Here is a 23,348-nt window from a genome sequence, read left to right as displayed (position 1 = left end):
CGATACGCATACCACATAACCTTTCTGCGCTGGTAAGTCGTCCCCTTTGGCCAACTTCCAGCTATTGTAATGTCCAGGTAAAGGCCAAGGAGCATGGCGGCGAGATCCGCCCCGCATAACATGCAGCTCTCTTCGACATCTTAAAGCGTTGGTATGCGCCGGAGAATATCCTGCATGCTGCACCACTGCCCGACAAAGGCACGGCCACGTGCAGGAGACGAGAACAGTCCATCGCATGTGTTACATACAATCAAGCAGAAGAGCTTGGGTGGAGTCTGCATACTCTGCGGGCCTAGATGCTGGACCATACGCGGTGTGACCTTTCAAATGCAGGCAGTGACCCCGACAATATTGGCTTCTATATGCATGCGAATCAATGCTGGACACCCAAGATGGAAATGAACATGAACAGGAGTTTGGAACCTGTCTGGTGCTTCGTCCATGTTCAGTTCTCCCGGAACCGGTCGCAGGCTTGTTGACAAGCACACTACTCACATTTTAGTGAGCTTCTCGGGCAACTAACGTGACACGACATAGGTTGTGATACGTTAATTGAGCGTACAGGCGCTCCACATCGTGCATACTAAAATTTGTTAGCTACGATCCAGGCTATGCCTTTAGAAATAGGCGAGTCGCAGTCGACCCTCCCTTCGTGTCTCGACGTTTTCTGCAACTGACGGCTGCGGCCAAAGATCTGTGGTATGCCTTGGCCGATGACCCGCCGCACTCCTGTAGCTTATCGAGTCAGCATGCCGGCCGCTGGGCTCTATACTTTGCATATGGACATGCTCATAGACCGATCTCTTCATCATGAAGTACGACCTAGTTGGTTGGCTCATTTCATCAATGGTGTAGCAGCAAAGGATCGGGCATTGTCTGATACAGGTAATCGAGATGCCGGTCCTATCAAGCAGCTGCCTCCAGACAGAATAACGGCTTTCCATGGCGTAAACATCAATCAAGGTCTTGGGGGAAGAGATTTGCCCAGATCCATTCGTACTGGGCATGACGGTACTTCAAGCGTATTTCGCAGAGGAATCCGGTATCCTCTTCAGCGAGCGGACGTGTAATTCTTGACCTTGCCGCAACGCATTCCTGACTTCGGGGTTCGATGCCAGGGTTTGATTGTGTTTCCGTTTATTGTCGCCGTAGACCACAGTGTAGTCTGGAATGATCTCGTTTGGCTTGATCTCGTTCAGGGGCGTGATCTTGCAGTACTGACGAATCGGAAAGGTTAGCACTCGCTGGCAATCGCATCAAAATCATGTCTTGTCGTCTACCTTGCCAACCTTGGCGCCTCGGCCAATCTTTGCCTTGGCTTCGATGACAGTGCCATTGCCAATGCTCTTTGCCTCGACTATAGCGCCAGTACCGATGACCACTCCGTCTCCAATATGCACATCGCATTCGCCGCCGACCACAGCCGTCTCGCAGACCACAGAGCTCCGACCGATTGACACCTTCCCATTCTCGGCCTTGATCTTCGCGAATGGGTGCAGGACCGTGTTCTCTCCAAGCTCGACTGCGTGAGACCCACTGATGGAAGCTTTTTCGGCTACTACTGCTGAGGCGTGAATCTGACATGGCGGTTTTGGCGGGGGCTCGGCGGACGGTACAGCTGACTGACGCTTGATTGGTGCCGGTCTGGAAGTCATCGTAGGCAGACAATGTCCGGAAGAGAAAGCTGTGATGTAGTTGCTGTCGAGATCGACAAATCGACGGATAAACTTTCTCTCGGAGCGCGATTGGAAGCTCACGTCGCGACTGCCACCTCAGCACAAAGGCAACCTGTCGCACTCATTTCACGAGATACCTCTAGCAAGGCAAGTAGCAGATGAACACCAAAGGTGGGGAGCAGTTAACCTCTGTTCTCGGATGTGACAATGTGCGTGTACTCCGACTCGTAGGGTGAGGCTCCACTTTGTTCCCGGTCCTCCCGCCTGACATCACTGAGAGACATTGAGCGAGAAATACTTTAATTCACATGTCGTGAATACTTCATCGCAAAAACAGCACGATCCATGAGCAGCCTCTGGACCACAGAACAGTAGCCAACAATGCCGAAAGTCATTCTCGCCATCAACGCCGGATCGTCATCCGTCAAGGTCTCTGTGTATTCATATTCAACTTCCACAGAAGAACCGAAGCAACTCGCAGACATTCAAGTCGCCGGCCTCACTGCACCACCTGCCACTTTGACTTATTCCCGTGGCGAGCAACATGTCAAGAATCAAAAGCTATCCGACTTTGATGTCTCATCTCAAGAATCCGCCTATGAGTACATCCTCAACCATCTAACGAAGGACTCTGGTCTGCAAGAGCTGCAGCATCCCGATGATATCGAGTTTGCTTGCCACCGAATCGTCCATGGAGGAGACTATGCAAAGCCGACGAGGATCGACCAAGACACCTATCATCATCTGGAGGAACTGTCCGATCTGGCTCCACTGCATAACGCAGGTGCCTTGACGATTGTAAAGGCAGTGCACAAGAAATGTCCCAAAGCTGTAAACGTAGCGTTCTTCGACTCGGCCTACCACAGCACCATTCCAATCGCAGCTCGAACGTATGCAATCGACCCCAAGGTCGCCTCACACAATAAGCTTCGCAAGTACGGCTTTCATGGGCTATCCTACGCCTTCATCACACGATCTGTAGCCGCCCACTTTTCCAAACCTGAAAGCGATACCAACATCATCGCCCTCCACCTTGGGTCTGGCTGCTCGGCAACAGCAGTCCGCAATGGCCAAAGTCTGGACAACTCCATGGGTCTTACACCTCTGGCTGGACTTCCTGGAGCTACGAGATCAGGAGACGTTGACCCTAGTCTGATTTTCCACTTCACTCACGAAGCCGGAAAATTGAGCCCAAGCAGTACAAAGGACATGAGCATCACTACCGCCGAGGAGATCCTGAACAAGAAGTCCGGCTGGCAAGTCTTGACAGGAACCACAGACTTCGGCACGATTAGCAGCAAAGCCGAAGAGGGCGAYGAGAAGTGCAAGTTGGCTTTCGACATTCTCGTCGATCGTCTGCTGGGATTTGTGGGAGACTATTACGTGAAGCTAGGCGGGCGGGTGGATGCATTGGTTTTCGCCGGCGGTATCGGAGAGAAAGGCGTGCAGTTGAGGAGGGCGGTTGTGGATGGAGTGTCGTGCCTTGGATTTGAACTTGAAGAGAGTGCAAACAAGAACCCGGGTGATCGTGTCGTTGTGGATGTAGGATCAGAGAAGAGTAGACATCGAGTCTTGGTCGTGCAGACTGACGAGCAGGCCGAGATGGCTAGGCAATGCGCCCAGCATGCAGACGAGCTGCGGCGACCGCGGGAGTGAAACACGATGCCAACGCTCGCTGGAGGCTCTTTGCTTGCGCCCGGCCTCGCGTCGCGTCATTGTTCATAACAGATAGCAAATGCGAAACGTGTTTTGTCCAGAAAGCATAAAGTACAGCGTCTTTTCGCGACGTGGATCATGTCTGGAACTCGTAGGGCCGATAGGTAATATCGTGCGACTCGTAAACAAAGCAAAGACGCAAGTTGAAAAGGTGGACATATGTACTCAGATAGAGCGGGCGGTTGAGGACCCCCTTCCAAAGCAGATGATCGTCCGAGTGAATGTTTCGCACCAACTTGGAACTGCACTTACCGTTTGACTTTTTGCGCCACGTGTGTGGCATATGGGGCTTGCCATACCCGGTTGAGCTCCTGTTTGCAATCGCTAGCAGAAAAGTGGAACGACCAAGAGGGTCGGTGCCAACCTCATGGAGTTTACTCCGCACTCGAGAGAATACTTTTTGCGACGAAGCTCTCGTGCATTCAGGAATACTCCCTGGAGACACAAAGTTAGTGGAAACTCTGGACTTGCAGGCTCATTGGTGGTCGCTCATGCCTGTATGCAAGGCAGAAGAGTTTAGTTATCGTCCCTTTGAAACCCATGCAAAGCATACCCGTATGGGCGAGGCATTTTGTAGGTTGAGAGCATGCAATCTTCATGTCTTGATCATGAGATCTCCGTACCACGCTCGACGAGGCCACGTTCTGCCAAGATAGCCGGCCACGGAGTACCGTCTAGGACCGTGTTGGCGGTCCCATTGAGTTCATCAGTAGGGAAGGCTTGTCGCCGTATACGCAGGTGACGGGCCTGCCAATTGCAGACAGTCGATGAGAAGAACCAAGCACTCGGAGCAGCTTCAGACTCGAAAAGAAGCTTGCGTGGCCAAATCTTGACGCGCCTTTGAGAGCTGTGCTGAATTCTGATGCATCAATGTTCCAGGTCACCACATATCCCGAGTACGTGAACACCTACCTGTACAAAGCCGTATTCAATGGTGGCGTGACGTTTCTGAAATGATACGCAGCTCAATTAGATTGCTGGCCAGGTCAAGCTGGAAGTGGTGGAACCCCAGACGAGGCGTGTTCAGCGGCCGCCACGGCCAATCATCCCAGGGATGGTGGAGACGAGGGGGAGATGGCTGATAAACACCATCGCTATCCCTTGCGTTACCAAGACTATGCTTGAAGTTATGACGAACCATAGAGTCTTGTTGGGTTTGCGTCGGCTTCTCACGTGCGGATGGATGCTTGAGCGGTAACCGACGAAGCGGACATTGGTCTTGATCATCGGGTTCCACAGTGACACGTTGAGACCCGAAGGCACAGGAACACAGAAAGTTCGAGGTTCGTTTTGGCAGGAGGAAGAGGGCAGCATACAGAAAAGCAGCGTGCGTGACCGGAGCGTGCGTGCATCATGACCCCTCGTGTGGACCACAACAAGTCTTAGCGAGCAGGAGAAGTTAGCAAATTGGAGTTTGTGGAGGCGATATTATCTGGGGAGATGCGGCACAGCAGTCGCGGTGAGCTTCTCCAGGATCTTCCGGCGGGCGTTTCAGTGCATGAGTGAGACGCCGCCGCCGTGTGATTGGGGCTTGTCGACGAATCGACCATTGGCTTCGTGAGGGTGGAGTGGAATTGTCAAGCTCACCGCTGCGGTTGTGCGGAAGCAGGGAGGAGCGTGGTCTCGGCACATTCTCGCCTGAGCGAGCTTCTGCTGGACTTTGCTGGAAGCAGTCTTCTAACTGGACGCCCATCTCGCGTACGAGTGTCCGCTGACCTTGACCATGGCCTAGGAGTATTCCAATTTGTCCACAGTGTTGCGCGTCTGATACCATGGAGAAGCTTCCCTGCCATTCCAGAGGACGGTCCCCCAATCGGCCGTGGCACAGCGCCGTTCGCCGGCGCACATTCAATGTCTCCCCTCGATATCCACACAGCAAATGTCGTAAATTTCCTTGTCCACGGTGTCATCACACGCCATGTAGTAGGCCGTGTACTCTCACACCAACGTRCCTCCCCGCCTTGTCGCCATACTGGCCTACTCCAGCTTTGCACTTCGCCTCTGCCGGACAGTTCCGATACCATTCATCTGTCGCACCCGTTTTGCGTTGGCCGTTTTGCGTTGTTTGATTGTCGATGCGAACGAGATCTGGATCTGCACTGCAGTGCGCATGAAAAGCCTATTTCACCCCGAGCATTCCTCCTCGATCTCCTCCGGACAGCAACCAGTCCGCCAATCGACCTCTGCGGCGCCAATTCTCGCCCGCATTGCTCACTGCGGCAATCTTGACGATGAAGCGCAAGTTCTCGTTCGATCTGCCTGCAAGACTGGTGTGTAGCAGTTGCTGCCGCCCCTAGATATTTCGCCGACTAACCACTGGGCGCGTCAACAGAAAATCGGCCCGCTGCGACCAGATGCAGGAAAGTCAACATGGAGAGATGCTTTCAACCCTTCCCCGGACGCGCCTTGGATGGAGTCCCAACCGCCGACACCGAAGAGCGTGCGTCCTCCCCTCCCCGGAGATGTCGACGCTGAGCTGCGGGCAGCTTGCACCTGGATCGTGACCCACCCGAAGCCTTCACACGAGATATGGGACAATTCTACATCCAAGCCGGCATTGGACTATCGTGCGATCAAGTATGCAGAGGCCGGGCCGGTCAGCAGCGTGCCTGCGTTGGGCAAGAGGCCCAGCATACGCTCTAGGGAACCCTCCAAGCAAGATCTACTCCCCGACTCGACCAAATTCAGCTATCGACCGAGCTTCGTCGCCGAGGACCTTTTCAAACAACCAGGCGTGGCTATGAAAACCGCGCGGTCCCGTGTGGAACAGCTCATGGCTCCCGAAGTGCCAAAGCCTGTGCCTGCTACGAGCGGGAGTCGGCAAAGATCCGAGTCTCACTCACACTCGCATTCCGCCTCTACACACCAGCATGTGGCCAAGACAGATACGGGAGAGAAGAAGAGGGTATCGACGCGCTCGGAGTCAGTTGGTACCTCTGGTTCGACACCGCACACGGACTCCACTGAATACCCGTGGTCTGCTTCGACCGCTATGACTTCAGCTGTCATGACCCCTTCGCGCTCTAAGCGTGCCTCATCGCAAGCGGTCAGTAACGGACTGGAGAGCGGGATCCTCCACAAGACAAAGGCAGACGCAGTGAATGCCGAGTGGATGCGTCTTGAGCTGGAGAAGCACTTTCGCACTCATGAGAAGGTACAGCGAGCGGATGACGATGAGCCCGTCGTCTGTTCGGCCACATATGTGCCATCGGGGACAACGCCTCGCTACTCCTTCGACTTTACTCACGTACCTGCACGCAAGCCTGTACCCTCCCGCACTTCCAGCACAAAACCTCACCGGCTTCCTCGGCCTGCCACTGGTAACGACATCGGGAGAGAAAGCTCCCCACCTCGCCGAGGCAGACCGGAGACCGCTGATCAGGACCGTCGAGGCCGGAGCCCGCCGCGATCTTACAGCAAAATCGGCAAAGCATCYCGTGCTGCGAGTCGCGTTGCGAATGAAGCCGCTGCTCGAGCGGGAAGCTTTGCCAACGAGATCTTTATACAGCTGGACCGTCGATCTATCCAGCCGAAACAGGCTGTGGGCGAAGATCGTCGTTCTGCAAGCAAGACCCCAAGTAGGKCTATCAGCAGAGGTCCGGCCAGACCCCCGAGTCGAGCCAGGAGCATCTCTCGACACGTTAAGGAATACTTCCGACCCGGCAGCAGTATACACACTCGGAAGGATTCAATCGACAGTGGAATCTCGAATACAGCAACGTCGGACGCGCGCTCCGAGAGGAGCAGAGCCTGGCGGGTCTTGCACAGAGGCCCCTCCACCGTCGAACTAAGCAGGCCAGGTAGCTCTGCATCGCGTGCTACGAAAGCGGAACCACACTCGCCGCAATCAAGCAAGCCTGCGATTGATCTAAACAGAGAATTGCCACCTCTGCCAGGTCTCGACAAATGGAACGGGAATCAGACAGAGTCCGAACAAACCAGCACATTGACGCGGGCGCTGTCAAAAATGGACCTTGCCAAGAATCCCCATGTAGCACGCCTGGCCACCAAATCCTCGCGGCGCCCAACATCAGGCGCACCATCAATTCCGAACTCACCTGGGGCCTCTACCTTTCAGCCACAAGCAGCTGTATCGCAGCCACATCGTGTTCCAAGGCCACAGCCTCGTGGCGCGATACCGGCCTCCAACCGGCATGGCTTCATTGATCCCGAGACCGAGTCTCTCAGTCCCTCTACCACTCGGTCATCCTACTTTCAACCCCAAGGTCGAGACGATTCGCACCCCTCTGCTCGCTCTCATCAACGAAGCCCAATGATTGATGGAAAAGCCAGACGAAAGTGGTGGCCGGGCAATCTCAAAAGATCCTCCTCTCAGGCAGGCCGCATGGACTCTATTGTGCGGACAACAAGTGGAATGCCAATCGCATAGCCACTGTCATTCTGCACTTCTTGAACCTCCGCAAGGGCCAACCAGTGGATGGCGCCGGTCGCTATGGTCCTCTTTTCGCGAAGGAGATAAGCAGCTTGGGAATCTCTACAATTGCACGGCCTCTTCTTGCATACATTCCAGCCTTGACACAGGCGCTCACACTATTTGCTGTCTCTCACCAGTATCAAGCGCTGGAAAAATTGATACCCCGGCGGTGACGAAAAACGGGAATGAAGATCTTGGGATCATGGAATGCGGTTGATCCCACCGATCCACGGATGAAATGATTCAACGAAATACTCTTCTCTTCTCTCCTGTGTTAAATTAGACTCGATAGATGACGACTACCTTATTGGTGGAGTCGCATCTTCACATTCGCTCGGGTAATGTCTTTGATAGAGGGTGTAGAATGGAAAATCTGCATTCCCGTCTTGAATGCCTCATCTCCGCATCCCAACGATTTCGACTAGCATCGATTTGACAAAAGTCTCGTCTTGTCCTGTGGCATCGTTTGCTCAGGAGGAGTTTTTGCGGTCGTGATACGTTCAGCTCACGGACATGTTGGACACCTGCACATTCAACATACAGCGCAAGAAGCCATAGCCGAATCCCTCGCTTCAATGTCGACTCGTGTACAGAGTGGCACAGGACGACGCTTTGGGCAAGAATTGATGAGAGCGACTGTGAATGCAATCCAAGATTAAGAAAGAGTGATCCTGGCGTCACAAGATGCCGTTCAAGATCTCTCGCTACTTTAGCTGGGATTTCTGTAGCCTAGTTCCACAACATCAACGTYCGAAGTCTTGCCTCTGCGCCGTACGGGCAATTCCTGCAAAGGAATGTTTACATAGTGCGGCGCAGAGCGGTGGTGATGGGTGTTCTGATCCAATGTCATGTCTGCGTATATCGCTCGTCGTTGCACTTGAGGGACGAAGTAGTGAGAGCAGAATGCTCCTAGCAACATACAGACCGCGAAGGATAATAGTAACCAGCGGATGTCGGACGAGTTGGGCCGTCCGATAGAAGGGACCTGGGATATGACAATCTGTACGAGAATCGCTCCGATTTTCCCGAAAGCTGCAGAAGCGCCGTATAATGTGCATCGATACTTGGTTGGGAATATTTCGGCTGGAATCTGTAACATTGTCAGTTCTAGCATGTTGTATGCTGAGGAGAATCTGGAGTAAGATACGCACAACAAAGGTCAATGTATTAGGACCGAAGCTGAACAGGAACGAAATGACCACCCAGAACATGATGAGCACAATGTGCAGGCTTTCTTGGTGGAATAGGGCCTTGAAGCTGCCACATGCCGCGAACAAGACGATGGCGAGTAGGCCAAATGTGATGGTGAGCATGTGCTTTCGGTCGAAGCGATTGATGAGAACGATCACCAGTAGAGAGCCCAGGATAGACGCAATCGAGACCGTGTATATTGCACGAAGCATGTTCCTCTCCAAGACGCGCCCGATCAGCGCCTCTGCGATGGCACCATTGGCGGTACCATTGACGATTTCAACGCCAGCAATGGTATCATTGACAATACCAGAAGTCTCGAGCCAGTAAGGTGGATCGGCTGAATAGGTGAGGTCCTGAGTAGTCCAGAGCTTGGCAAGGGTGGATGGGTTGTTGAAGCCAAGTCCGTCTGCCATTTCATCAGTAAACTTCTCAAGAGAAGCTGCAAGCTTGTTTATGACAGCTGACTACTTACAGAATGCAAAGTCCAGGAGAAGCCAGCACATCGAGCAACCGAACAGGCCGGTCCAGTGGCCTTCATGATATAAGAATCTCCAAAGTCCGTTGAAGTCGAACTGAGCCTGTGCCTCTTCACTAGAGCCAGGGTCCTCGCCAGATGAAGTCGATGCATTTGAAGGTCGAACGGCCGTACTATCTTCACGCGGAGCAGCATTTCTACGTACTTCATAGGTGTATCTGCCACTCTCCGGCATGAACAACCGGAAGCCGAGAGCGAGCAGTGTCGGAAAGGCTCCTATACCGACAACATACCGCCACAGCTTATCGATCTCGATTTTGGTGACGGGCGATGAGATTTCAAAAGCCCGCAAAGCTGTGAGACCAGCTCCATACGCGCAGAGTTGTCCAAGAGGTTGTTGGAGGAAGACTGCAGCCAGCATTCTTCCCCGCGATCGAGTTGACGACCACTCCGAAGCGATACAAGCGCTCAGCGGGTATTCTACAAGAAGTAAGCTTGCATAGCGTGACATGGTGACCGAAGTTTTTACCAGCACCAATGCCAATGCCCATGACAATTCGCCAGAATATGATCCATACATCAACATTCCAAGTGTGTGATTTGCCGTCAGAGATCCCGTTCGAGCACTGTAGAAGCCCCACGGTGCTTATGATCACAGTAATTAGCTCTATGCCATAGAGGGAACGACGGCCATATCGATCTGCTAGGATTCCAAACCTACAAAGTGGAGCATGGGAATCAGCATGTGTCCAAGGTGTCGAGAGGTTGATAAGGCGTTGCGACACGCTCAATGACTTTCTGTTTCGGTTTACTCACGCAAATTGGCCGATTGCAGACGCGGAGAGGGTGGCGAGATTGAATGCGAGAATGACTCTGTCGTGGTTTGTATCGTCCCAATACACGTATGCCAGAGCTGGAAGGATCACGTTCGAGGCGAAGAGATTATAGGAGTCTGTGAAGAAACCCGACGCAGCTACTATGAAGACAAGCCAGTTGAATCCAGATTCATCAACCGTGCGGATGAAGTTCTCCCTTGCTTTGACAGAGCTCTACTCTCCAATATTAGCCTCTTGGAGCAGGGAGAAATTGATATGCTAAACATGCCGTGCCAAAGCCTGCTCCAAGGGCCTCAGGATCCTTATCAGGCCAAAAGAACGAGCTTCCCGTGTTACCCATCCTTGTTATCCGCAACCATTTGCGCAGCTTGTTCGAGGTAAAAGACTGATTGGCCACTCAAGGTTGAGGCTGAAAACCGACACTCATGGTCATTCAATGCGGCACACGGTTAGTAGAAGTAGACTTCTTGTATGAAGGAGCCGTCTCGGGGCGCTAGTGTCTAAGTGTTGCGTGAGCTGCTCCGCCGGGTCTGCGCTTCAAAGTGAGTATAATCAGGCAGACTACTTCTGGTCTTCAGCCTCGCGACCTAGACGAACGTAGACTCCCGCTCCTTCGAAGCGAGGTGTGCAGGAGCAGACTTCCCAAAGTCCACGACCAAATTCTGGCGATAGACGCTGGTCCATACCGAGGTCTGCTGGCCACCAGCGCTTGGCTCTGGACAACTGACCTTCTGTCGTCTGACGGACCGGTCAAGCGCCTTGTTGATGCCGCTGCAGTTTGCATACGCGTAGGATTTTCCTGGGAAATCCTCAGGCCAATGGCTGGCCGAAGGTGAGCACGTGGTAACTATAATTTGCTCGCAGTAGTGCATCGTCTGCAGGTTGTCTTGCGGGTTTCGCTTTGAACAGACATCTCCGTGACATCTGCTACGCTCCGAATCGCGTGCGAATGTTCGGCGCTACGATGAGGACGTGAACGTGGTGTGATGTCAAGATGGTAGTAGGTAGATGTGGTGTCTGCGGTATAGGTAAGGTATGCATGGGTCATGGCTTGGCGAGACTTTCCTAGCTCCAGATCCGAGCCGCGTTGCTGCCTTCCCTTCCAAGCCGCCACGCAAGTACCTTATTATTACACTCTGCGGCCTCTCAGGATTGCGAGGACGCGGCGCGGAGGGTCGCGTATCAGCCAGCTCCATCATGCAGGCGAATCGCTGCCCATCTCGGTCGGCTGGACTCTCGCTCTGTCCTTTACAACCACGCAGCGCGGTTGTTTTCTGAGATATCTTCCCCCCAGCTTTCGGTCTGCGCCTTTTTGCTCTTTAAACAGGTTATTGTGGATCAAAAGAGGCATTTCCGCTACATCTCAAACACCATCCGGTGACTCGACCAGAGACTCCGGATGACTAGGTCTCGACAGGTCCATCAGTATTCGGGCCATGAATGATGACAATCCCGGAGGACCTTCTCGCGGAGATGGTGCAACATGCATTGCACAGCAGCAAATCAATGATGTAGGCCAGTACGTCTCCTTTTTGGGGAAAGTCACCATCGAAATCGACAGGCACGCTCCGATCCTTGCCAGCCAGCTGTTAATGTCCTCACAAGAGTGCTCATGGCGCGACGATGTTGGTAGAATCGTGCTGCGACACACGTTCAAGGACGCGCTCAAAAACTATCATCCGTGGCGGCATGCTGCACAGCACCCTCAGTGGACCATGGCTTTCGATCACGATGAGATGCAAGGTTGTGTCGCTCATTGCTCTATTGATGGTCACAATCCCCATTTGAAGACTGTCCCAATCTATGTCTTCTCTGAAGAATGCGACTATCAATCAGTCCAAAGCTTGCTGAGAGGCGTTCCATTTGTGTGCGACTACGAGACGATCTCCATCAAGTGCAAAGCATCTGATTCTCAGGCCAGCAAAAGCCTCTGTGTTAAGTCGTGGCGATCGCGTGCGGATGCATTGGGGAAGACCTTGACCATTCCCATCACAGTTTCGGGGAAGGCTGGATACCGATTGAAGCACATCGAAGTCCAGGCTAGGTGGATGAGATGGGAGAAGCAAGATGCTAAAGTTGTTAAGCTCGACTTTATACAGGTAGCAAAGAAGAAGAGCTCAGCAGATACTTCCGCTAATGCTGCGCGGAGGTCGACTTTCAGACTTTCACGAACCGATATTTCGTTCAAGTCAAGTCCCTCCAACGATGCTTTCATGCTAGCTCCTGATCAGTTGGCATCTCCCGAAGTAGCTCAGAAAATGCATCACTTCTTGCTGGAGTTCAAAGACAAACAAGGTGACAATGCGCCTGACGGCCCGGCTGAGGAATCAGCTAACAGATCGCAGCTCGGGATCGGTTCTACGACGACCATGCATCTTTAGAGATATCATACAGAGAATCTCAGGCAACGTCGCCATCAGCATCTCCCCCCGTATATGCGCCCTCGCTATGGTCTCTCGCAACATCGCCAAGCATTGCAACGACCAGTGCGCCTACCCCTCCGGATATACAACGCTCCCCGAAGAGCAAATATGTTGATGAAGCTACCCTTACACGCCTGCCAGGCCCTATGGCGCACGATTATATGCGCGTGGGTGGGCCAAATACCATGCAGAATGTCGTCACTACGTCGTTCATCTCGCCTATTGCGCGAGCGACCTTTCACCGCCATCTGTCCAACGCCCATGATGAGTTCCGCGTCTTGCGGATCGGGCAAGGGCGCGACGGCTCTCCCCTATCTTGCGATTTGGAACACTGTCAAATCCGGACGCCTCCCAAATACGACGCCATCTCATATTGCTGGGGAACAGAATCGCCTTCACGCGAGATCACGAGTGGCAATCTCAAGGGTTTTTTGATCTCAGAGCACTTGTGGAGGGCTCTGCAAAGGCTGCGAATGGCCAACAAAGAACGATTGGTGTGGATCGATGCTCTTTGCATTGACCAGCACAATGTAGTTGAGAGAAATCACCAAATAGCATTGATGCGTCAGATCTACACCACTGCGTTTAGAACCATCATCTGGATCGGCGACTTGCAGGGACCGGCGCGGCGTAATTGCTCCCGGGCATTTGCAGATGACGATGATACCGATCTCACACTTTGCGTGCATCCTGGTCTGGCCGAAACTGAGCATGAGAACGCCGTCGAGGACCTTCGCCGAGATCTCGAGCAACTWCAGGAGCGAAACGCCGGCAATGGTAGAGCCGATGTATGGTGGCGAAGACTGTGGACTGTTCAGGAATTTCACTTCTCCACACGGTCGCCATCAGTCTACATTGGGCCGCACGCCGTCAAATGGATCCACTTCTGTGCACTATTCGATACATTTCCTCGCTTCAGCAATCCTATTGGCCCGTTCTTGAAGCTTCAGAAGGATGTGCCTAGTTCCTTGAGCGAGCTCATAATTATGACTGGGCCATTCCACTGTTCAGACCCGAGAGACAGAGTGTTCGCGTTGCTCGGCATGGCGCAGCACGCCGGTAAGGTGCTCGCTCCCGACTATCGTCGAAGTGTCATCCGAGTGATCGAAGACGCATGCATGTATCTTATCCAAGAATCTGCCACCCTGGATGTACTCCTCGATGAACGCACAACGCGATCGATCTGGGGCAGAGAGCAACTTCATGGCATTGTGCCAACATGGATACCAGACTTGACCTGTCTACTTGGAGCGAGCGTGATGCTTGACGACCACAAGAACAATGCAGGTCTAGTCAGGGATAGACCGCCGCAACCACCTATTGTGGAGCTATTGCCCTGTCCGACACCGCTGTTCTCCCTAGACGCGCAATATGACATGCCAAGAACATTGAAGATACGCGCTGTGTATTTTGATACCATCGTGCGGCGGACGAGAACAGCAGACATTCCACCTCATCAGCGCTCCCCTTGTGGTAGTCTTATCTACAACAGTCTCAAGGAGAGAGGTCACATCATCGATCAGATATTGAATAAGCTTGAGTAAGTGAATTCCAGGCCGACAGCAACCCAGTGCCTGTGCGAACGACTATTGCGTTACCGATGTCTATTAATCTCTCCGCTGTCGGGATTATGAAACCGTGTTGGCACACCAGATCCCCTCTAYCTATCACTATTGCTCTTATGGCTGCTGACGGCTCGCCACCTACCCACAGATACGATTTCGCTGAGCATAGAGGACAGAACAAGCATGAGCTTGATGTAAACCCCGGCATTGGTAGGCTCATGCTTGACTATCTCCTTGAAGGTCGGCGAAGTTACGTTGAAGAACTCGAACGGAGAGCCCGACCTCCCGAGAAGGATCTGGTGACCTCCTACGAAAGACAGGAAGAAGAGGACCTTGCCTATCTGCGACACGAAGCAAAGCATCGAGGTTGCGATCTCTCGGAGGATTCCAACTTTGTCAGAGAGCGCTGGGCTCTCAAGATATCTCGGGCGGAAGCAAACGAGCGCTTCGTTCCAGAGCGGCTCAGAGAAGCATTGGAGAGTGGAAATACCAAAATCGAACAAGACTTCCTGGTCGCTCGTGATCTTGGCAATCTCTTCGCGTATGCGCGTGGCACCCGTAACCGGTTCTATCTTCACACTAGCAATCTCGACGCTCCGATGCGCCGAGATGTGCTCGATTGCTCGAGCATCGCCGAGGTCAAACGACTGAAATCGCAATATGATCTCCAAGCCAGAGATCTCGAACTGCACGACTACAACGCTAAATGTCGTGAGCGAGACTTTTTCAAAACCCAAGCTGGGTTCCTTGGCCTGGGACCTGCATGTCTCGAGGAAGGCGACGAAATCGTGATTCCTCTCGGATCGAGTCGGCCGTTTATCTTGCGGAGGAATGTAGGCTTGGGTTCGTTTCATACTCTTGTTGGCGAGGCTGTGGTACCGAGTATCATGTCGGGAAAGTGGACTAGATTAGAGAAGGACTCGTGGACCGATTACAGGATTATGTGAGTGACTGAAATGCTTATTCGTCTTCTGGGCGTATTGTTGTGAAATAGAAATGGCTGCCAGCTGCAACGATCGATCACCAACATGTCTGCGCACAATGCAAAGGCTTGCCATGAGATACGTAGGATCCAGCATGTGAGGGTAGACCAGTTTGTTGAGCGTTCACCCAGATACTTCGCAATTCTGCCTCCTTCCCAAGCCTCAGGAGAAAACACGAGGGTTAGGGTTGGGGTAGTGAATTCATGTCTAAATTTGTGCAAACTTCTTGAGCGTATGTGTGGTACGACGGAGATTGATTGAACGGCTTGAGAATTTCAAGACCGGAGAGTTGTAGGTGTTGTGAAGGCCTTTTTTTTGGTCGGTTGCAATCCCCTTGCACCTGGATTGATGTCTCCATCTAAGAAATCGACAATTTAGAACAGATATTCTGGCTAATGATAATGTGGATCATTACGGGGCGAGCAGCATCTCAACATGCACTGAACGAGCATGTCGGCAGGTAGAGTAAAATGGAGTAAATTCTTGACGTTTCTTCGACATCATGGATGTGAAGCGCGGGAGCTTGACGCGTGCCGATCGCGGCGAGCTGAAGCTAGTGGGGGCGAGGTGAATGTCTCCAATCCTCAAACAAACACCATCATCTCTCCACCTTTCACCACCCATCCGACATCACCATGGCGAACAAGGGCACCGCCAGCAATCCGCTGGTAATCGCTGGCAAGCCCGACACGTCGCTCAACGTGCAATTGCACCCTCTCGTACTGCTCACCATCTCCGACTACATCACTCGACACACGCTGCGGCAGCAGAAGGGCCCCATGGTAGGCGCCATCATCGGCCAGCAAAATGGACGCAACTTCACACTGGAGCACGCTTTCGAGTGCAAACTGGCGGACAGCGGCAGTGACATCACGCTCGACGCCGACTGGTTCACCGCGCAGCTCGACATGTACAAGGAAGTGCACAAAGCACCTGCGCTTGATATGGTCGCGCTGTTCACACTTGGTCCCGTCGACGGTCCGCAGCCAGCACATTTGCCCGTCCTGCAGCAGGTGCAGACGCTCACATCGTCGGACAGCATCATGCTGCTGATGTTCCACCCCGAGCTCGTGGACAACCTGCAGGGCGGCAAGCTGCCCATTACCCTGTACGAGTCTGTTGAAGAGATGGAGGCCGATGTGATRCATGTGCGGTTCCGGGAACTACAATTCGAGGTGGAGACGGGAGATGCAGAGATGATTGGGGTGGATTTCGTGGCCAAGGGAGGTGGCAATGCTACCGCAGTGCGCAAGGCAGAGGTCACATCTGGAGCTGCCTCGAGTTCGAAGGAGAAGAAGGGCAAGGGTAAAGGCAAGGCAAAAGATGAAGAGGGCGAGGCGGCGCCGACATCATCAGGACATGTCCTTTCGTCAGAGGAGGAAGAGCTTGTCTCCTCGCTCACTGCCAAAGCCAACGCCATCAAGATGCTGAACGAGCGCCTCGACCTGATACGATCATATCTCATAAGCCTACCCCCATGCTACCTCAACGGAGCTTCACCCGATGCCGCGCCCGAACATGTCAACTTTCCGCTTCTCCGCAGCGTGAGCTCGATGCTTTCCCGCTTGCCTTTGCTGACTCCGCCAACAACCTCTGCGCAGCCAGCTTCTCGAGCCGACAATACCACCGCTACCTCCTCTTTGGAGGACGCCAAGCAGAAGCAGAAGGAAGATGTCAACCTCACTTCCTTGCTGTCCACCCTTACACGATCCGTCGCAGAAGCACAGAATTTGGGCTCCAAGTTTCATGTTTTGCAGAGGGAGAAGACCAGCAAAGAACGTTCGAATTACGGACCACGCGGTGGTTTCGGTCGTGCAATGGGAGACGAGGGTACCACGGCTGACAGCGGAATGTACTAGCAGAACAATTCGAATGTTGGCCGATCCTCGTACGGCTCATCGGCAAATCCCATAACGATAGATCCGGCTCAGGACGGGGGAGGTAATCAGAACCACAACAGCTTCAACCAGAGCCACCACTATGGCGGCTATGGCGGCGGAAACAGTGGCGGTCAGGGACACCCGCCTTGGAGCTCTTCCACCGGACGACCAGGTCCCAGCGGCAGCTCTCGGTGGCCACCGCGTTAGTGATATGTCTGGGAATCGGGGGCTTGAAGCGGCAGAGAGGTACGGTAGAGTTGACGGACGTGACAAGGCCGTTTGCACCTGTCACTGGTCACGAAGGCCGAATCGGCACGGTATTGCTCATTGGTGGACGGGGTGATGCCCTGGTCTGAGCATGATATACTGGCTGCATGAATGAATGAAGAATAGAAAGATACCCATGAATAACTCTCACTTCCTTCAACACCTCCTCTGCTTTTAACGGTCCTTTGAGCTCCAAAAAATTTCAACCATTTGCACCCGAAATCGCACGTACCATAGTTTTTTCCACTTATCCGAGCTGCCGCAACCCCATGCGACGTTCACCATGCCTGATCACATGAACGGCGTTGCCAAGCGGCGGATCATGTTTGTAGCCTCGGAGGCTACCTTCTTGCCGTTGATCGACGACGTGTCGTGYAGAACTTGCTGTGCTCTCTCCTGCAGGCGCCGACGATGCCTTAGATGAGGAGGTTGGAAAGTAGCATATAGGTCGCTTTTTGTCTTGTTGTCTTGACCTTCACTTTTCCCCATGGCAGCTGGACGTGTCGAGACATACTCCCGACTCGTCGGGATGGCGGGCTCGCACACTCCCAGCTCTGCAATGTTTCCCCAATCGTTATCGTCTTCGAAAACAGAAGTCAGAGGGGCAAGTGGAGGCATTCCATCCGCAGCTCTCTCTGCTTCGATGCTGGCAATCTCATCCGACAATGATATTGCTCCTCCCCACTCATCCAGAACATCACCAGGTTTCACCTCCGTACGCAATAAGCTTCCTTTGGGATCTGTGGCCGTTTTCCAACCCCGCTCAGGCTTTGAAAGTCTCTTAGACTTGAACTTGCTGTCTGGAAATTTCCTGAAATCAGCCCATAGCTCATGGTCTGCTTGAGCTCGCGCAGCCTCAAGCTCAGACGGGACCGCCCAACTTGAGCTCGGGAATTTCGCTTCGATGAGAGCGAGCTCCGCCGTGACTCGCTCTTGTGCTCTGATCCGCTCACACGGCCCGCATGGATGGAGAAAGTGCAAGGTGATGTCTGGCGACGCACAGCACTTGGCTTTCACTTCCGACTTTGGCGTTTGGAATTGGAAGCTCGCAGCGCAGATGCTGAGACGAAAGGTGACTGTGTGCCCACAGATGTGAGCAATGCTTTGAGTCTTGCACATTCTTGCAGGTCTGAGACTGACGCTTGAAGTGTGTCGATTCTTGACTTCTGGTGAAGCGTAATGCCTTACGTCTCGATGCTGTCGTCCTGGAGTCCAGTGTTAATCTGTCACGGGGCCTAATCGTGAGTATCTTGATTTCTCGAATGGCACTTTTTGAGCTCACGGGGTTAACGAATGTGATAGTCGCGTGTGATGTTGGGTGCAGCTGATGTGTGACAGCCTGGCAGGTTTAATGATGGCACCCTCTTGTCGGATCGTCGGCCGGTGCTTTTCTTCGAGGCATTGGAATTATCGATGTGAACACTTACAATCCGCGACAAGCCAAGCAGTCAACAACGCTGCTTCCTGAGTCACTCAATGGCGTACCTGCCTGATTGTTCGTTCTACTGTACAACTTTTTCAGAATCTATCAGCGTCAATCCAATTGATCTTGCTCCATGACCCATCTGCATCACCTTAACCTACAAACTTTTCAAGACTCATCCCAATTTTATTGAGCTGCCGTCCTGTCGCAGCCCCTCTTGCAGCGAGCTGCCCTCTTCTCGCCACGTGTCGGCGAGCGCCCTCTTCGGGTCTTCATCAGCAAGGCCACAAGAGCGTCGAACTTTGAGGACCTCATTCCGCACTGCCATGGTGACTTCGATCCTAAGCTGCTGGGCCTCTTCGCTGAACTTCAGATCGTGATCAGTAAGAATTCCCAGTTCCTCCCCTGCTGGTTCCATCCCGTTCGAAACACGCTTGCGTTTTGCTCTTTCCTTCATATCTCTCCACCTCTCTCTGAATGGTCCAAATACCCTCTCAGAATCAACAAGGTCGCCGAAATTGATGCTGATGTCCTTTCCGGCACGGGGGAATATTCTCGGAAATGTACGTTCATTGTCCATGACATGCTGAGGACCGTCGATCCACATGGGCACTACATCCGGACATGGTTCAGCCTCGAGTATGAGCCGAGCAACGCCCCATTTGAAGTATCGCATGACACGGTCCGGATGCTGATGAATCATGCCTTCCGGAAATATGTGGACCCAACTATGTCTTCTGCTAGGGTAAGCAGATGGAGCGGGATAGCTGTCAGATCCAGTGGTGGAGTATGTGAGCTGAGCTGATGAGAATGGATCTGAAGGTGGAAGACTGAGTACTGGACGGGCCGCTTCAGCAGGTAGCGGCTCGCCTGGACTTGCGTGTGGATCGCTMAGTAGCCGTACGCACTGTGTCATTGTGGGTTGGAACAGGCCTCCGAATTGAGAATGAGCGGATCGATGAGTTGGCAGGGTATTTCCGAATGTAAAGAAGGCGGATGCCAGTGCATTTTGGAAGCAGATGTCGGCGCTGCCTAACGAGAATCGCATATTGTTCGTGTTCCAGAAGTAGCGATGTGGTAACGCGCCCCAGACTAAGGGGTCATCTACTCTGTGAAACGATGAGTAAAGCTCAGGATCAGTTGGTGGCGAAGGCATGCATACATGCTCACATGGTTGGACACTGTGTATAAAGGTCAGCTTATTATCCGCTCACCACTGCCCGTCACAACCAACCAGTAATGAGACCTCGTGTTCTGGCTTTCTCGWCTCGTCTTTCGTCGAGAATCTCAAGGAAACGATCCAAACCTCGAACTTCCGTTCTGTTGAATGCGTAAAGAAATGAGCGAGACAAGAAGCCTACCATGCCCAGTGTGGTGGAGGAAGCTGCTCGCCATGGTAGCGACTGCTCATAAGGTCGTTCGTCCGCCGCCATCGCGAGCAGAGGCGCCTTTCGGAATCGCAACAGCGACTATACGACGCGTCGGGGCGTTGCGAAGTGAAGAATGAGAGGAACTTTGTTCCGGACTGGACTAACCCGATTTGTGAGAGCTGCTATACGATCACGCGGCGTGCTTTCTCTTCCATCCATGCCTTGACAAAGAAGGCTGCCTGAACATAACCAACGCAATCCAACAGGCCAATTCTCGACACCTTCATTCACACCTAAGCGCGAACATAGATTATACGTGGCAGGCGCAAGACGAAAAGCATCACGACGTCCAGCCACGAGGCGAAGGGAAAGCTCCGATCCCGGCAGCACCTCGAGGTGTTTGCGCGCGACCTTTGGAGGCTCATGTAAGCACTTGGACGACCAGTAACGGGTGCGGTGCTTTGCGACAAAGTCCCACAATCATCACCATAGTATGAGCACCGGCGCGGACATGAACAGCGCCGAAGTCGACAGACTGGTCAGGCAGTTGGCGCTTGGATTTGAGACGCTGCAGGATGAATACCAGAAGCTGCATGGACAGCACGAAGCGTTGGCGAGAAAGCTCGTGACGGCGAGAGAGCAGGTACGAAGCCTTCCGCCTATTACCCTGCCCAACATGTGATGAAACATCATTAGCTCTAGATCTGTAGTCGTTCGCGACGGTGACAGATTTTCAAATTGACTCTGATCCTGCCTGCTCATACACGCATTCTAATTGTATACACATCGCGAGAAGCCGCCGCTGACCATATCCATAGTACAACGAGCTTTCGAAGCTATACGGTACCGAGCAAACATCCACGCCACCGCTGAGCCTCTCGTCCGCGCTGGGTCACCAAAAGGACGAATCGATAGTGCCCTCCACCACGTCCGTGATACTCGAACAGCGTGAATCGACCGAGGCAGCAAGCAAAATAAGTGCTGCAAAGGCCGCGGCAATCGCACTCAAGCAAACACTTGATGTGTCTCAACATGGAGTGAGGATATGGTCGGGACCAGCAGCGGACCGCCCAGGCAAGGAAGGATCGAGCTCCATGATGCCGTCCATTTCAGAATCTCCACTGGAGCAAGATTTCACAGTCGAAGGCAGGCCGAGTCAACTTGGCTGCCCCTTTGCAAGCATGTCACGAAAGAAGCTGGGGTCACATGCAGCCAGCGTACTCAGCAGATACAATCATGCCGGTAGCATCGGTGCCAGCACGCCTCCCAGTGTTCCCAGTCGCGTAAATGGAATGGACAGTCTGAGCCGACGTCGAAGTAGGAGGGAGAGCATGATCGATCCCATCAAAGCGGAGATCTGCGGGCTTTCCGATCACGATGAAGTGCCACCCAGGTCTGTAAAAGCAATCTCGAAGGCGGCCAGTGTGAAAATTCCACCCGTTGAGAACGCCGATGCTGGGGTATGTCCGATTCGATTCCTCGACCAGCACTCGCCGGAAGAGGTGGCGACATATTTCGAAAAACACAAGCACGAGCTGCCAAGGAGCCACGAAGACTGCGTTATGCGCTATCAAGGCGGCGACCAGGTCAAAGAATTGGATGCCAAATATGATAGCATAGTTGCCATGATTCAAGGACTGGGTCAAAAGCACAAAGACTATCTGCCAGAGGAGCCCGAAGAGGATGAAGAGGACGACGCAAGTCACTTGAGCGTCGAGAAAGTGCGGAAGTGGGCGAGTAGCGTCAGCGCACAAGCGCCTGCTGGCGATGAGGCTGACGACGAAAATGGAGAGGAGAGGCGGTCACATTTTGAACGCGATCTGCGTGACATCCGGGTCGGTGAATCGCCCAGTCGACCTTGGGGAATACAAGTGCCACTTCAATATCTGGAGGTACAGAGTAATGCTAGCAGCAAGCCAGTGCAAGTTAGCTCTCCTGGCCCCATCGAAACCCTCCCAAAGGACTCAGACATCCCTGAACAAATGAAGGAGCGGCCAGCTGGCAAATGTCCTTTCGGCCATGGAGGGCCCGGAGCGACCAAACCTCTAGCTGGGACCACAACCGATGCATCTCACATAGATGCAGCTTTGCCTAGCCCGCCAGAGCGCGCGGCTGCAGATTCAAAGTCCAATCAGGAGGCCCATCCTGAAGGAAAGGCCACAATCTTTCGAAAAGAACATGGATCGCAAATGGTCTTCAACGGGCCTGTCTTTATTGGCTACAGCGTTGAAGATGCGGTGAGGATATTGAAGGACAGCGGATTGAAGACGACTTGACGCAATTACAACCTGGAATTGGTTCACTCATGCTTTGGGGGTGAATTTGAGCTTAGCGTTTCTTTAGCCTTTACGAGTGAACGACCTTACGTAGTTTATAATGAATTTGCCTGCACTCTCCTTCTCCGGCGCCAATACTTTGCGCAGAGTCGCATTCATACAATGAAATCATTGGCGCACTGTAGAAGGGCAAATGAATGAGCGGGCTGCCTAAATTCTTTTTGACAGATACGAGAGACGTCTCTCAATCAGTACGACGGCGACAATCGTGAGATGGCTTGTGCTCACCTATCATAATCCAACCAAATTGACTGGCCTATCTACACTCGCCCGTGCGTGGCAGAAAATCGTACAGCACGGCGAGAGCGAGGTTCAAATTTTACAACCTCGCAGCCTCATTCCTTGCGTGACAAAGTGCGAAATGTAGCCGCAAGTACAAGAGCGGATTCGACGCGGCTGATCGCAGTTCGCATACATATCGATTTGAACGTTGTGCTTTTTCCTCAAGCATCACACAGCATTTCAGCCACGAAGTGGACACATCTGTGACGATGCAGTGACCCCCATTCGATATGTCGTCGCACAGCATCGTTCCGTTCATCACAATCTTGCCTGGCCAGTCAAGAAGTGAGTCGTGTTCGGACAGACAGATTCTTCTCAGGAGTCAGACAGGATTGAATAATGTTAACACGACTGTTGAGCATGGTGCCTCTCAACAATTGACACGTAGTTAGCTCGGCTGTGATGCCTTTATCGATGTAGTTAGAGCCGAACGAACTGGCTGTACGACCTGTCTCGGTTGGCCAGCGAGTCTTGTCATTGTGAATTA

The 23,348-nt window shown here is 53.0% G+C and overlaps 9 protein-coding genes; 5 read left to right on the top strand and 4 right to left on the bottom strand.

The window, feature by feature from the left end:
* Positions 1-1,016: 1,016 nt before the first annotated feature.
* On the bottom strand, positions 1,017-1,655 carry RCC_10016 (uncharacterized protein; the record flags this gene model as incomplete). XM_023775251.1 has 2 exons in its annotated part: positions 1,017-1,217; positions 1,281-1,655. The coding sequence occupies 2 exons, from the start codon at positions 1,653-1,655 to the stop codon at positions 1,017-1,019; spliced, it is 576 nt and encodes a 191-aa protein (XP_023631019.1).
* Positions 1,656-2,057: 402 nt separating this feature from the next.
* Positions 2,058-3,332, top strand: RCC_10015 (related to acetate kinase; the record flags this gene model as incomplete). The annotated part of the gene is made up of 1 exon (XM_023775250.1): positions 2,058-3,332. The coding sequence occupies one exon, from the start codon at positions 2,058-2,060 to the stop codon at positions 3,330-3,332; it is 1,275 nt and encodes a 424-aa protein (XP_023631018.1).
* Positions 3,333-5,623: 2,291 nt separating this feature from the next.
* On the top strand, positions 5,624-7,782 carry RCC_10014 (uncharacterized protein; the record flags this gene model as incomplete). XM_023775249.1 has 2 exons in its annotated part: positions 5,624-5,662; positions 5,725-7,782. The coding sequence occupies 2 exons, from the start codon at positions 5,624-5,626 to the stop codon at positions 7,780-7,782; spliced, it is 2,097 nt and encodes a 698-aa protein (XP_023631017.1).
* A 754-nt stretch (positions 7,783-8,536) lies between these two features.
* Positions 8,537-9,917, bottom strand: RCC_10013 (uncharacterized protein; the record flags this gene model as incomplete). XM_023775248.1 has 3 exons in its annotated part: positions 8,537-8,917; positions 8,979-9,427; positions 9,494-9,917. The coding sequence occupies 3 exons, from the start codon at positions 9,915-9,917 to the stop codon at positions 8,537-8,539; spliced, it is 1,254 nt and encodes a 417-aa protein (XP_023631016.1).
* A 1,851-nt stretch (positions 9,918-11,768) lies between these two features.
* On the top strand, positions 11,769-15,267 carry RCC_10012 (uncharacterized protein; the record flags this gene model as incomplete). XM_023775247.1 has 3 exons in its annotated part: positions 11,769-12,627; positions 12,678-14,295; positions 14,469-15,267. 3 exons carry the CDS (start codon positions 11,769-11,771, stop codon positions 15,265-15,267), a joined length of 3,276 nt encoding a protein of 1,091 aa, XP_023631015.1.
* Positions 15,268-15,938: 671 nt separating this feature from the next.
* On the top strand, positions 15,939-17,162 carry RCC_10011 (related to cop9 (constitutive photomorphogenic), subunit 6; the record flags this gene model as incomplete). Its single annotated transcript, XM_023775246.1, has 1 exon — positions 15,939-17,162. One exon carries the CDS (start codon positions 15,939-15,941, stop codon positions 17,160-17,162), a length of 1,224 nt encoding a protein of 407 aa, XP_023631014.1.
* A 579-nt stretch (positions 17,163-17,741) lies between these two features.
* Positions 17,742-18,569, bottom strand: RCC_10010 (uncharacterized protein; the record flags this gene model as incomplete). Its single annotated transcript, XM_023775245.1, has 1 exon — positions 17,742-18,569. One exon carries the CDS (start codon positions 18,567-18,569, stop codon positions 17,742-17,744), a length of 828 nt encoding a protein of 275 aa, XP_023631013.1.
* A 479-nt stretch (positions 18,570-19,048) lies between these two features.
* On the bottom strand, positions 19,049-20,306 carry RCC_10009 (related to human BTHS gene involved in Barth syndrome; the record flags this gene model as incomplete). XM_023775244.1 has 3 exons in its annotated part: positions 19,049-19,982; positions 20,036-20,054; positions 20,108-20,306. 3 exons carry the CDS (start codon positions 20,304-20,306, stop codon positions 19,049-19,051), a joined length of 1,152 nt encoding a protein of 383 aa, XP_023631012.1.
* A 448-nt stretch (positions 20,307-20,754) lies between these two features.
* Positions 20,755-22,519, top strand: RCC_10008 (uncharacterized protein; the record flags this gene model as incomplete). XM_023775243.1 has 2 exons in its annotated part: positions 20,755-20,886; positions 21,062-22,519. 2 exons carry the CDS (start codon positions 20,755-20,757, stop codon positions 22,517-22,519), a joined length of 1,590 nt encoding a protein of 529 aa, XP_023631011.1.
* Positions 22,520-23,348: the final 829 nt, after the last annotated feature.

Source organism: Ramularia collo-cygni, assembly GCF_900074925.1.
Source record: "Ramularia collo-cygni strain URUG2 genome assembly, contig: RCC_scaffold20, whole genome shotgun sequence".
Taxonomy (NCBI): Eukaryota; Fungi; Ascomycota; class Dothideomycetes; order Mycosphaerellales; family Mycosphaerellaceae; genus Ramularia; species Ramularia collo-cygni.
The sequence above is the reverse complement of the archived record's forward strand: the minus strand, read 5'-3'. Positions and strand labels throughout refer to the sequence as shown.